Genomic DNA, 15,003 nt, shown 5'->3' on the forward strand with positions numbered 1-15,003 from the left:
GACAGGTTTATGATGTTTGTAGTTAATAGATTTGGCTGCTTTTAGCCTTACCCTGGAGTTGGTCCACCCTCTGCCTATGGGCAAATGGATTACCATTTGTATTTAGTTTTACCACAAATTCCATGGTTAAACTACAGTGTAGCAAAACCATGGTTAATTTGTGGTTACCATGGTTTAACAACCGTTGTCTTTGGGAAACGTTTTATAATGATCAATTTCTAATGTTTTTATTAAATTGTAACCACGTTAAATACAAATTCAGTCCCATTAAACATATTTTATTAGGCTACATGACACCCATGTCTGGTTCATGATGTTTGTAGTTAATAGATTTGGCTGCTTTTAGCCTTACCCTGGAGTTGGTCCACCCTCTGCCTATGGGCAAATGGATTACCATTTGTATTTAGTTTTACCACAAATTCCATGGTTAAACTACAGTGTAGCAAAACCATGGTTAATTTGTGGTTACCATGGTTTAACAACAGTAACCATTGTCTTTGGATTTATAGTAAAACCATCGTTAATTTTTGTAAGGGTTGTGTTGTCTGCCCTAGCTCCCCCTAAACCTATTATAAAACGATATGATTATTTGTCTGCTACTACTCTAACATTACAATAGATAATAATATCCTTTATTATCCCTTACGAAAATTAACCATAGTTTTACTACAAATATGTGTAATAAGTCCAAATTATGTGCATTATGTACACAAGTATGCTAACTGTAAAAGGCTGAACATATAATACAAGTAATCTTCAACGTGTTTTACTTGTTTTCATAATATTGTAGAGAATTTAGAGTTTTAAGTCATGTGAATTGTTTGTTTACGCCAGCCTAACATTACCTGTTCATTAGGCCAACTGACACAAAACCCGGAAAGCATTTCAAATATGCCTTTTAAAAAAAAACGATTAACTTTACAACCAATAAATACAGTAAATATTAACATAAATACAATAAATAATACTAAATAAAAGGACTAGTGATGATATCAAATGTATGTAGGCCTATTCCTGACTTACTGCGTTTTGTACATTTGGTAACTAAAAATAAAATCAATATGATTTAATAACACCTTTATGATTTAAATAATGCTACGTTTATATTTTTTAAAAATTACATTTACAAATATAGCCTACTTTTAAACAACCATCAATGGAGAAAGATGCCTTTTGTCCACAGCATCTGGCAGCAGGGACTAACAGCTGGAGCCAACCATGAACCCTAAACTCTTGGTCAAAACGGCATTTGTGAGCAGAATTTTACTGTGATGAAAGTGAATAACAGAAATAGAGTATAATATATATTTCTAACTGCAACCTTGATTTCCCTAAATACAGTCAAGGTCAGGATTGTAAAATGTGTTCAAAATCAACCAGTATTACACTCTAAAAAATGCTGGGTTAAATACAGCCCAGTGCTGGGTAAAATAGGGACAAACCCAGCAATTGGGTTGTTTTGACCCAGCATTTTTTAGAGTGTAGTTTTTCCAAATTGACATGCAGGTGGTGCACAAGAAAAACCCCTATTATCCTGAACTGTCCCCAAAAAAAAACAAAAAAACATCTGCGCAATATAATGGGAGCATCACGCACAGTGCATAAACATTTCATCTGGTCGGAGGGAGGACTGTCTGTTTGTAAAGTCGTTCACAGGTGCTCATTTGGATTGAGGTCTGAGGCCTTATGTATACAACTTCCAGTAGTTTCCATAGTGATAGTTTGCCTACTCACAAAAATATATAAAGCCCTGCATAAAGCCCTAATGCCCTTCATTGCCTTCATTTGCATAGGTTTGTATGCTCGTCCATGAACTCTTGGATTCACTCCAGCACTTCCATTGAAGCAGCCATAAATGGTTGTTAAACTGCCTTCGGTTATTCATTGTAAGCACATGTATACTTCCGTGTTTCTCAATGAATTTGTTGGCAGAAACAAAACAAGTTCCAAAGAAGAAAAACAAACTCAAGTGACAAGTGTAAAACAGACAAATTGACAGTATAATCATATGAACCATATAATAATGCATCGTCAGGGTGGCAAAAAAAAGGTAAGAATGTAGTAAAACATACACAGACTTCAAAATAACCACATAAGTGAAGGTCAGTTTTTGCAAATTGACTTTATTACTTGTTTTGCACGTTCTGGTCTTATGGCTTTCACTGTAAGGTATTTTCATATTTTGAGTTGAGTGTCTCAGGGCAGATTAATGACAACACCGTTCTTGTGAAAACAAACCGATTGTCCTGGCAATATGTCCTTTTGTGCTGTCCAAACGTTTCATCAATCAAGACTTTTCTCAAGTTTTTCTGCATGTTCCTGTTGGCATTTTGTCCTGTAGTGTCATTCGTGGAGCGATACCAAAAGCAACCACGGACATTTGTCACAATACTCTTTCATTTGTCCTTTTAGCAGACCAAAACTGAGTCTAAAAAGCATCACAGATGAAACAGAATTAGAATATGATTAATACTCAATGTTTCAGTGTCTATTTCCTCATGATTATTCACAGGCGAGCTACAGCGCATCTTGAATCCATGTGTTACTGGATGCTGGATTAATGTCGTTACAATCTACGTGGAGCTACTTGAGTTTGCGAGGAATCTTGAGGAAAGGAACTACAGGGATGGAAGAGACATTTGACAGAGGTGATGGTGATAAGCAGAATTACAAATCCTTTGCAATGCTACATTTCTAGAAAAGTTATCTATTCTTGGAAAAAGTCTGGGTAAAAAAATTCATATATTTTCACTCAGATAGAGGGAAGCACATTTGTGTCATAAGAACAGCTATATAAAATGTAAAAAAAAATTTAAACTGGAGAAGTCTCTAAGGCTTTGTGCTTAACAGATATTCCTGCACAGATGCACACCATCCAAACTTAAAAAACGGTCACATAAGCGGCATATATACACACTACCGTTCATACTTTTGGGGTCAGGAACTTAAAGAAATTAATACTTTTATTCAGCAAGGACGCATTAAATTGATAGAAAGTGGAAGCAAAGACATTTATATTTTTATAAAACACTTCTATTTGAAATAACATGCTGTTCTTTTGAACCTTCTCTTCATTAAAGAATCCTTAAAAAAAAGTTTCCACAAAAAAAAAAGTTTCCAACATTGATCATAATATTTAGAAATGTTTCTTGAGCAGCAAATCAGCATATTAGATTGATTTTTGAAGAATCGTGTGGAGTAATGATGCTGAAAATTCAGCTTTGCATCACAGGAATTAATTACATCTTAAAACATATTAAAATAGAAAGCAGTTATTTTAAACTGTAATAATATTTCACAATATTACAGTTTTTTTCTGTATTTTTAATCAAATAAATGCAGGCTTGGTGAGCATAAGAGACGTCTTTCAAAAACATTAGAAAATCTTACCGACCCCAAACTTTTGAACAGTTGTGTGTGTATAACCTCTCGCTTCTTCTCATTTGTTGGATCCGTCTGCATTACAACCCTGCAATCCGCCATTTATTCATCTAATATTGGTTATTCAACAATCTTCTACCAATAATATATCATTATTAATCATAAAGAGTAACCAGTCAGAGTAAAAGTCCATAAACTTAGGGTTGATGAAAAGCAGAATAACTTGAAGCCCTTTTGTATTCGCCCCCAGTCTCAGGCTGATGATGTCACAGTTCCCTGTCCCAAAATGATGATGTTCTAGTGCAATATCAGCAAACCCGGTGGGTCCCTGTGGCCTGATCTACAGGCGGTCGGCGTGGAGCTGATGAGCAGGGATCTGGATGAAGGCTGCGCTGGGGGCTCCTCCGATGGAGGGGAGGGCTGTGGGGACGGGGGTGTTCGTGGCGGAGGAGGGCCCGGGGGTGCCTGGAGGGTACATGTAGCTCAGGAAGCCTGGCGAGGGGGCGTAGGGATACTGCTCGAAGGCCGAGGAGGCGTACTGAGTGTAGGCAGTGCTGAAGTCTAGGTAAGGGGTCGTGGCGCTGGAGGTGACCTGTGCGGGCAGAACCACACTGGGCTGCAGGTAGGCCTGAGGGTAAACATACGGCTGGCTGAGTCTGCCAAGACAAACACAGAGAGAGAGAGAGTTAACTATTAACTAGGGCTGCAGGAATTGTTTGAAAATAAAAACTGAAATCGCGATGTGGCTTAGTGCAATTATCAGATTGCAAAGGCTGCTATTTGGTTAATTAAATATACGTGCCGCGTGTTTCAGAGTGAAGCGCAGTAGACATGTGCCGGTATTCGGTAATGCGATATATCGCGATAATGAATATGCACAATATTGTTATCGTGGGCACTTCAAAATACCTTGAAATGCAGTCGTTACCCCGGAAACGCAGTAAACGAAGCAGCTGCGCTACTTTCTGAAACGTATTTAAATGATTTGAACATCCATCCAGATTTTTGTATTCGGCAAATACTTAAATACTTAGGATTAATGGGCTATTTATTTTCAAACTTCTTTACATTTTAATCTGGACTACAACATGCCCTAGATATTGTTTGAAAGTGTTTTGATTCCTTATAGTTCGGTCACACTTTACATTAAGGCTCCATTAGTTAACATTAGTTAACTGCCAATGAGAAATTCTTAAAAACATTAATTAATCTTAGTTAATGTCAATATTTAATAACACATTAAAATCGAAAGTTGCTACTCTGAGCCCAAGCTAACATGAACTAACAGTTGTATTTTTTAACAAAGATCGATAAATTCTGTAGCAAATGTAGCTATTGCTCATTGTTAATGTTAATCATGAACTAAGGTTAAATAGTGAGATCTTATTGTAAAGTGTTACCTATTGGTCTTTTTGCACTTTAATCTGTGTGAAATTTTTTACTTTATACATTTTTTGTGTATTGCTTTATTGTATTTAAATGTTCAGTTCTTTTTGTCCTAAGAAAAAAGTTATTAAACCTGTTAAAATTCATTATGACAACACTTTTTTTGCAACGTTCAATATCGTGATAATATACCGTATACCGTGATATAAGCATTAGCAGTTAATCACAACATTTTAATTTGATACTGTCACATGCCTAAAGCGCGGCACTGTGTTGATTTACACACGAGCAGCTCATGATCTGGTGTTTTCAGCGTCTCAGTTCAGCTTGTGTCACAGTAAATGATGCTCCATATTACTCCGTATACTCCATCTTGAATTCTGCTCCGAGTTGCTTTAACATGAATGTGCATCAACCAAACATGTAATGAGAGGGACTTATCAACAAAAGAGAAGCTTTAGGGTCTTTTTGCATTTTTCCCCATCAAAATAAAAGTTTCATGGTTTAAGTTTTAAAAATAAATCAAGACATACATTTTAGTACTGTAATTTTAAAGTTGTAATGTAAAATAAGATTATTACTATATTATTTTTCTTAAATACTCGATTTTTTATTTTACAGTGAAATATTACAACAGTAATTTTTTCATCTTGTTTTTATTTAGTAATTGTTATATTTATATTTAATAATAATATTATATATTCCAATATTCCAATAATATTAATAATAATATGGCCAAAATCACAGCGAACCTGTTTTTTTCCAACATTTTACAGTTGTAATTTAAAATAAAATGATTGTTTTTATATAATTTTTTTCTTAAACACTCTATTTTTATTTTGTAATAATAATAATTATTATTATTATAATTATTATTATTTCATCGTTTTTGAATAAAATCAAGTCAATATTTCATATAATCAGGTATTAATAATTATTATTAACGTTTTATTAATGATAAAATAATTGTATAAATTATGTTACCAGTTAAATGGATGGAAACATTTAATGTTTAATGATAATAATCAAAATATTTACAGTGTAGTTAGTATATACGGCACTAGCAAGAGAGTACATTTATTATAGCAAGATTTATCCCTTTTTAGTATAACATTGTTACATATAGTGTCAATTGTGTCAAATGTCAATTATAGATGCTATACTATATAGTTACTTACTGACAAATAAAATATGGGCCCTTCGTATCATACTGAACTTCTACAGAAACATCAGGTTTCTTACTAAGAAAACGTTTTTTTTTTTAATCTAGAACTAAGGATTTGGAATTACCTTTACATTTTTCTAAGACTTTTAACAATGAGACATCAATGTTGAAAACAGTTGAGCTGCTTAACATTTTTGTACAAACAGGTGATAATTTTTTTTTAGGATTCTCTGATGAATAGAAAGTTGGAGAAAAAAAAACTTAATTTATTTGAAATAGGAATCTTTTGTAACATTATAAATGTCACTTTTGATTAATATAAACTGTAAAAAAAAATCCGTAAAATTTACGGTAAAAAAACGGCAGCTGTGGTTGCCCATGTAGTGTCCAATACAGTTTTTCACCGTATATAGTAGGGGAATTTACCGTTAACCATTTAACAGGCTTTTACTGTAGCATTTTTACAGTCTTTTACCGTTAAATTCACGGTCATTTTTTACAGTGTAATACATCCTTGTTGCTTGTTACATCTTACTGACCCCATACTTTTGAACAGTAGTGTAATGCAACATAAATAAACATAGCATATTATTTGAAGTGCAGTTACTCTGCCCTTCTAACTGACCTGCTCACTGACCTCATTAATATTTCTCATGAGTTTCTGCCTGATGATATCATAGCCAAACATCACAGCAAACTGAAGCACTACAGAGACAGAAAGAGAGATCGGAGGCTGCTACCCACAGCTCAGACCCATGAGCCACCCTCAGAAACATAGAGGAACCCAGAGGGGCCGCCGACACTGAGCTCAAAATATAAAAACACCAAGCCGGCAACATCCTCATACACAGCCGAACACACTCACACATCTGCAGCAGCATACACTTCCCCTCACACACACACACACACACACACACACAGACACACACACACACACACATGCATACACACGCATACACAGCTGCAGTGTCACTCGTCTGCCAGTCCCTCGCTGAAGGATGATTTATAGGGTCTGACAGAGGCTTTGTGGAGTAGGCAAATCAACGGAGTCTGCCGTCCTTACTGACCCTATTCATCCGAGCAAACGCTAATGCAGACAGGGAAACGGAGGGATTGAGAGAGACAAGGAGGAGGAGAGAGAGAAACAGAGGCAAAATAAGAAACACCAAAGCTGACAAGGGTTTGAGGACTGACAAAGTAGGGCCAACTGACTGCTACAAATTAGTTGGAATTGAGTGTGTTTTTAGCTCTGTGCTGCCCATGTAGAAGCGTTCTAACCCTTAGATAAACTTATTGTGTTGACTTGATTTAAAAAATAAGGTTTAATTAAAATTCACCCTATCTTTTTTTTTAATCTTTTTGTGAAAAGTATGCATGTTTAAAAAAAATTTTGACCTCACATTCAGATCTGCTTCCATCCAATCATCTGATGGACAAAAACAAGTCCCCGTTTTTATTTTTATTTAAAAAAAAATAAAGTAGTACAGGACTTGATTGAGAACCACTGCTTGCTAACGAAGTTGTAACTTCATTATGTACATCTACATGTACACTAATCCGGATACATCTGAAAACACATCTTTTTCTCTGCGTTTTTGCCTTCTGTCCACACTGATATGGCGAAAACAGAGCTTTTTGAAAATGCTTTCTCTAGTGGATAAATTTGAAAAGGCTGTTTTCTTCTTGTAGTGTGGACTGTGAAAACAGGTATTTGAAAACGATGATGCATACTTAATGATGTGATGCATTTTGTACTGATAGATATCAATGTTTATCCCAGTATTATGTCAGTTGTGTAATTCACTTTTAAGAGGTTTAAGAGGTTTTATACATGCACAATAAGGTGAATTTAGCGTTTCCTGATGTTTCAGTGTGAATGAAAAACTTTCATAAAATGCTAGTGGGACATTTTAAAATGTATCTAGATTCATGTAAATGTAGCCTGACTTGAAACACTGCATGCCCCATAAATAGTGTGAATAATAGGGATGCAATGGTTGCGTATTTGTACTTAACATTTTCTGTACAGGTCTTTTGGTTCGGCACGCAAGTATCAAACAAATGCAGTACGGTTTTAATTACCGTATGTGCAGAATATCTGTGTGTGCGAAAATTTTGCAAATGCATCTGAAAATTAACGGAGGACACAAAGTAAGTTGCTGATCCAGGATGTCCTAAACATGAGACATGCTTTATGTTAAGCGCTTCAAATTAACTCAGCATGCTGTTTAAAGTGGCTTGTCTTCAAGTCAGATGCAAGTGTTCTTTAATTCTGTCATTAATTACTCACCGTCATGTCGTTCCAAACCCGTAAGACCTTCGTTCATCTTCAGAACACAAATTAAGATATATTTAATGAAATCCGAGAGCTTTCTGACCCTGCATAGACAGCAAAGAAACTTCCCTTTTTGTGTGCAAAGAAAACAAAAATAATGACTTTATTCATTCATGAACACACCTTCAGATGTGTTCTGAAGGTGAACGAAGGTCTTATGGGTTTGGAACGACATGAGGGTGAGTAATTAATGACAGAATTTTCTTTTTTGGGTGAACCATCACTTGAAAGTCATGTGAGTGTTTCCATTTTGGAAAACGGCTCTTCTTGACATTCAGTAAGAAAATTTGCGCCACACAGATGGAGCGACTGACTAAAATATAATTTTTGCTAAAAACTCTTGCATTCAAAAGTGGAAGCATCATTAGAGAAAGTTAATATATTTAGTTAAAGATTACAATGGCACATGAAATTAAAAAGATGTGCATGGATAAATCATTTATAATAAACACTATAATATTCCATTGTCCATTTTGATTTCATAGTGACTTTAAATGCGGTGTCTGCAGACAGCTCACTAGGTTTTGTAGCGTATGTGTTTTTATCAGTGTTAAAAACACAATATCTGTGATATTTTAGTATGTTTGAGTGTTTATCTGTAATTTATTTAGGTGGTTCTGTTGATGTGGAGATGCAGGAAGCTTTGTCTTCTGTGCATGAGAGCGACAAAGAGCAGAAGCACAAAGAGAAATGAAGAGATGCGGAAGGAAGAGCAAATTATTACGACAAAGAGGAAGGATGAATGATCGTAGGTCGTGCCGTCATGCCCAGAGCAGAATATCACTTTTAGCAGCCCCAGCTGTTGGGTGTGGGGCAGGGACAGGAAGAGACAGAGAGACAGAGGGGGTTTTAAAGGTCATATCTTACCAGGCAAACACAGAAACAAACTAAATTACTGATGAATTAGTGAAGGGGGCCACCCTTGTCACGTCACTCTAACTAAATGTAGCGCTGCTAAAATGAGAGCTTGTGTGACATTGTAGGGCACAGAGATTCACAGCTGTCTGAAATGAATATGCATAACCCTAAAAACATAACAAATGTGCAAAAAATAAATGATATTTATTTTTTCTTTCTACCCAGAAAATAGAAAAAAAATTAAAGAAATTACTTTTATTCAGCAATGTATGCCTGTTTCTGCCACTGAATAAAAAAGGTAATTGTGACTTTTTATCTCACAATTCTGACTCGTTTCTCGCAATTGCAAGTTTATATTACACAATTCTGAGAAAAAAATCTGTATTTTTTATTCAACAGGCTTCCATAGCGAGGAATTGATCAAAAGTGATAGTAAAGGCATTTATATGGTTAGAAAGCGATTTCTATTTCTAATAAATTTTGTTATTTTAAACTTTCTATTCATCAGAAAAATCCAAATTCTTCAAAGATTTCCACAAATATATGAAAACTGTTCAACACTGATAATAAGACATTTTCCTGAGCAGCAAATCAGCATATTATTATGATTTCTGAATGATTATGTGACACTGAAGACTGGAGTAATGATGCTGAAAATTCAGATTTGATCACGGGAATAAATTACATTTTAAAATATATTCAAATAGAAAACAGTAATTTTAAGTTGTAATAATATTTTACAGTATTGCTGTTTTTTACTGTGTTTTTGATCAAATAAATGCAGGCTTGGTGAGCAAAAGAGACTACTTTCAAAAACATTTTTCTTTCTTTCTTTCCTTCCTTTTTTGTCTGAATCAATACATATGATGAATCATCAAACATTATTAATATTAGATTATCAACAGTGTCACATGGCTGCTCGCTGGTTGGTAGAGTGGTGTGAATGTCGCCACCAAGTCATAAAGGTCAGATGTCAGTGAACATATATTCGGCTCGAGGCACGACAAGCTGATGGTGTGGGAGAGACATGAGCGTGTATGTGTATCTGAGATGCTCAAGTAGTTTGATCCTCATTGTGCTGGTTCAGCAGAGCTCCCTAAACCAGCAGACCTCCTGGCCAACACCCAACCCCCAACCACCCTCCGCTCCCGTAATCCCCATCTCCAGCACCCTGATAAAGCCTCCTACCTCAGGAAGCCCCAACACCAACACCCCACTCCCCAGACAGGAGAAATCCCTCTAATGCCAGCCAACAGATGGCGAGAGTACCAACCCACAACATCTTCCTCTCAACGAGGACATGCTACTCACTGACTAAGCTAACTGAGCATGACGCCTCATATATAGCAAAACTGACAATGGATGCTTTGTTCAGAGCCAATGCTGATCCTAATCAGAACAGACAATCTCTTAAATTACCTTAAAGATACAGTTCACTAAAAAATTTTAATCCATCATTTACTCCTCCTTATGTCATTCCAAACCTGTATGAAAAATGTCTCTTTCATTGTCCATACAATGAAAGCCAATGGAGTCTGTTTTTTGGACCTCATTCTTCTTTTCCACAATATAGAAAGTTACAGTTTTGGACCGACATGAGGGTGATTAAATGATGACAGAATTGACATTTTTGGGTGTAGTATCTCTTTAATCAGGCCTTATGCTAACTGTTAGCATGTTCGAATAGCCTTTAGCCAACATACTGTTGTAGGTCTCTTTGTTTACAGTCTGTTGGTCATTACTGTAGTGGAGTTAAGTTCACCTCTAATGCGTTTCTCATTATTAGCATTGGCCGTCTCAAAGAGGAAGTTAATGATTAGGGTTAATGATCAGTAGCACTATTAACTGACAATGCATACAGACCCACAATGGGCACAGGACACCTGTTCAAACAAAAGCTAGTGAGTTTAAATAGAGACCCCCACAGATATGGACAAGACCCTTTAACATACAAGCTATGTACAGAAAATACAGCACTCGCTCTTCTTCTAAACCCTAAATCTCGGTTATTTACAAGAGTTACAACTTCATTATTAAACCAGATTCACATCTATAAAATTCAGCTAGTGAATGAACTGTATTTGTATTTCATTTTATGATCAATACATTAAATACTGACGGTATGTTTAATGTCCAATTTGCGGAACTTAAGCACAGTTTGTGTTTTTATTTTTTTTAACACAATGACCAAACAGTTATTATACTAATAATAAGAAACCAGACGTCCATTTGGGGTCAGTAAGATTTTTTTGATGTTTTTGAAAGAAGTCTCTTCTGCTCAACAAGTCTACATTTATTTGATCAAAAATGCAGTAATACTGTGAAATATTATTACAATTTAAAATAACTGTTTCCTATTTTAATATATTTTAAAATGTCATTTATTCCTGTGATCAAAGCATTTATTTAAATGTGGTATCTTTATAACAATATGTCTTTATTGATCAATTTAATGTGTCCTTGCAGAATAAAAATATAAATTTATTTAAAAGACACTTACTGACCCCAGACTTTTGTACAGTAATGTATTCATTATTGTTACTGTTATTTCTGTCAGGACCACTATCGTCAAAGATGATTGACAATTAGCATACAGTTTGGATTGGCGGTATGGTTCTGTTCTGGGCAAGAACTCCCTGCGCCTCCATGCAGCCTAGCATGGATGAGAGCAGGGAGAGCAGCGATAACCCCCCAGAGTAAACAGAACAGAACCAACATAAACGTATTGCAGATATCATTAAAGTTCAATAATTTTATGTACACATTTTAGAATTAGTCTGATTCAAAGGAGAATCAGAAGGCTGAATCCCGACTGACAGAGGAGGAGCTGGGGATGGAGGAGGGTAATTAGCTATTGAGCAATGCGAAAACTGCTGATAATACTGAGGGACCTTATATATGAATGCTTAGATAGGTGTCGTATTCCCATAGGTTGATGGGGATCAGCTGAGAGTCAGCTGATGCGAGCTTGACTAATGTGACCTGTCAGAACTAACGCTACGCTTGATTATTGTTAATAATAATAAAAAAAAACGATATATTCTAACAGTTTTGCACCTCTTTTTATCCAATGAAAGTTGTCAAGCTCAAAACAGCACCAAAAAAAGTACCATAAAAGTCATAATCATAAATTTAGCCCAAATTACTAATAATATTTCACAATATTACTATTTGACTGTATTTCAACTATTTTACATTGTTGAGCATAAGTCACTTCTTTCAAAACCATAAAAAATCTTACCAAGCCCAAACAGCAGTGTATATTATTATCTTAGACCATAAATACAAGATTATATTTTCCATAGAAATTTGTGAAGAAATTTGTCATGCTCCAAAAAACTTTTTGAAGAACCTTAAATCATAACAATCATAAATGTAGCACTTATGACTGAAGATCTTGTGTAGAAAAAAACAACGGGTTTGGTATAACATGAGAGCGAGTGAACAATGATATATATTTTTAATGAACTATTTCGTTGAAATATATGTAAAATATATGATTCAGATGTTGGTGAGTTTGTGTGGGTGGGATAGCGAACAAGAAAGATGTTTGTAGAGAGAGACAAAGAAAGAAGGATGAAGGTTTGTTTTGCATAACACCTGGCTGGTTAGCAGACTTGAGGCAGGTGGTGACCTAACTGACAGACAAACAGGTCAAACAGGATAGGGAAGAGAGAAAGTAAAAGAAAGAGAAACGCAGTCAGAAAGATACCAAGAGGGAAATACAGAAAGAGGAAGAGAGTAAAAAGAGAGAAACCGAGACCGAGTGACAGTATGAGAGAGAATTTGGGAAGGAGGCAGAGAGATGAAAATAAACCGCAGACGCTACTGTAAACACATGACAACAAATACTGAGGAAGAGCTACACTAATGTTCACGGCTCGTGTCCTCAGATCTGAGTGAGACGAGCAGAGACGGGATGTGTGAGAGGAAGAAGCCTGAATAACTGACAGTTTTGGGCTAAATGAAACTGCCGTTTTGACAGGACTGTTTCTGAGGGGTCGTGCTAGGATTTCATGTTATTCCCTCACCCCTGACATTAGCAGAATGAGAAGAGATGCTTACCCATACTGCCTCTGGATCAGGGCTGGTTGAACCTGCTGTACTCCAGTCGAGTATCCTGTCACAACAAGAGCAAAACAAGAGATTGAAATCTGCTTCTGAGAGTTAAAGGCACAGTTCACCCAGAATGAGGGCGAGGAAATGACCTGTATGACTGATTTTATTTGGTGGAGCCCAAAAGAAGAAATTGTGAAAAAATGCGGATGCCATCTGTCTTTTTAGTACAACTACAATTCATATGTCAAGCTTTCCTCAAGCTGCGGGTCTTAAATACACTTATAATACTTTTTTTGTTGTTGTCCTTTTTGGATTTTGAAAGTTCACTATGAACTGTCGTACATAAAATTGTAATATTTTTTGGGGGGTGAACTATTCATTTACAGGAATGACCCAGATTTAAAATTAAAATTCCTTTCATCCTCCAGTTTGTAAAAACAAACAAATATTATTTGTACAGTAATGCACTTATAATGGAAGTTTAAGGGTCAAGACATTGCAAGGCATGTTAAAATACACACAATTTGGAAAATATAGCCACAAAACCTAATTATCATACGTGTTATCATGAAACTATTCCATCCGTTCAAAATCTGACCACATAAAACCCAAGGACAGAACACATAGGGGTTGTCATAAACAACATAACCGAAAATTCATCTGCCTGAAACAGTTCAACTACTAAAATGATGATTTATTGAGCTTTATAGCTAAAATAACTAATTTCATATGGAAAAATGAATATTATTACAATATTAATATACCAAGGCAAATGTATCAGCATTAATTACTGGCATTGGTCGATTGGTTTTTCTGTTTTTTACTTTTATTTTGACATCCACGAGAACGTCTATTACAAATCCATTAAATTAAATATGTTTATTAAAAGTAATAAATTATTAGACAGAAATGTAAAACAAAGTAAATTGTGTATATGAAAAGGATTACATTTTTTTAGAACAAGTTCAATTTTTTTCATATTGAAACATTTTCAAATTATTACATTTTAATTCATTAAATATTATGTCAAATATATGGCCTGATGTTATCGGCCATCGGCCACTGGCTACCCTGCTTCCTAAGATCAGCCATCAAAAAATCCATAGTGGTTGACCATTAATAAGTACAAAATACAAGCTGCACATTTCTGCTTTTAAACCCAGTAGAAAGTTTTGCCACATAGACTTCTATTTTAAGTCCAGTACTGTACATGTGCTTTTTGTTTGTTACAAAGGGATGAGTCAATGCTGTCGACAGAGCTTCATTTAACATTTTGAACCCAGAACACTCCTTTAAGACGTCTTGGCAATAAATTAAGGTTTATGGTTGTTAAGCAGCAGAAATTGAATGGAACCGATGACAAACGCTACATAATTATTTGACTATCATCTCTGGACATTTGCCCTCAAACTGCTTGCCCTGTGTTTGACATTCATGATGCACATTTGTAATTCTGTGTCCTCCACAACCGCACACTCTTTCAGCTTTAATTGGCACTCATTCTCTCCATCATTCACCCAATATGCACTTTTGTTTTTTTTCTCTTTCCTCTCGTCCAGTCTGTACGCTCTCATGAAGTCACTCATGTGAAAAACTCCAGGCTGTCTGTTCTGCGGCGTAACAGTGTATCTGTCCGGACACAGATCAGAAACATCTCTCGCCTGGATGCCCATTCAATACACACACACAGGCACAAACACACACACACAGACACAGACACACAGACACAGACACAGACACACACACACACAGACACACACACACACACACACACACACACACACACACAGACACAGACACACACACAGACACACACACA

The 15,003-nt window shown here is 35.8% G+C and overlaps 1 protein-coding gene across 1 annotated transcript in view; it reads right to left on the reverse strand.

Moving 5' to 3' along the window:
* Positions 1-3,356: 3,356 nt before the first annotated feature.
* The window catches only part of LOC107697017 (RNA-binding protein 38-like), a 24,936-nt gene continuing 13,289 nt past the window's right edge, over positions 3,357-15,003 (reverse strand). Inside the window, exons 3-4 of the mRNA XM_016497634.1 lie at positions 13,191-13,245; positions 3,357-4,037 (exon numbers count right to left, since the gene is read on the reverse strand). Of these exons, the coding sequence (XP_016353120.1) occupies positions 3,722-4,037; positions 13,191-13,245 (371 nt within the window). The 3' untranslated portion in view covers positions 3,357-3,721. The remainder of the gene's footprint in view (positions 4,038-13,190; positions 13,246-15,003) is intronic.

This window comes from Sinocyclocheilus anshuiensis, unplaced genomic scaffold (assembly GCF_001515605.1).
Source record: "Sinocyclocheilus anshuiensis isolate Anshui unplaced genomic scaffold, SAMN03320099.WGS_v1.1 scaffold130, whole genome shotgun sequence".
Taxonomy (NCBI): Eukaryota; Metazoa; Chordata; class Actinopteri; order Cypriniformes; family Cyprinidae; genus Sinocyclocheilus; species Sinocyclocheilus anshuiensis.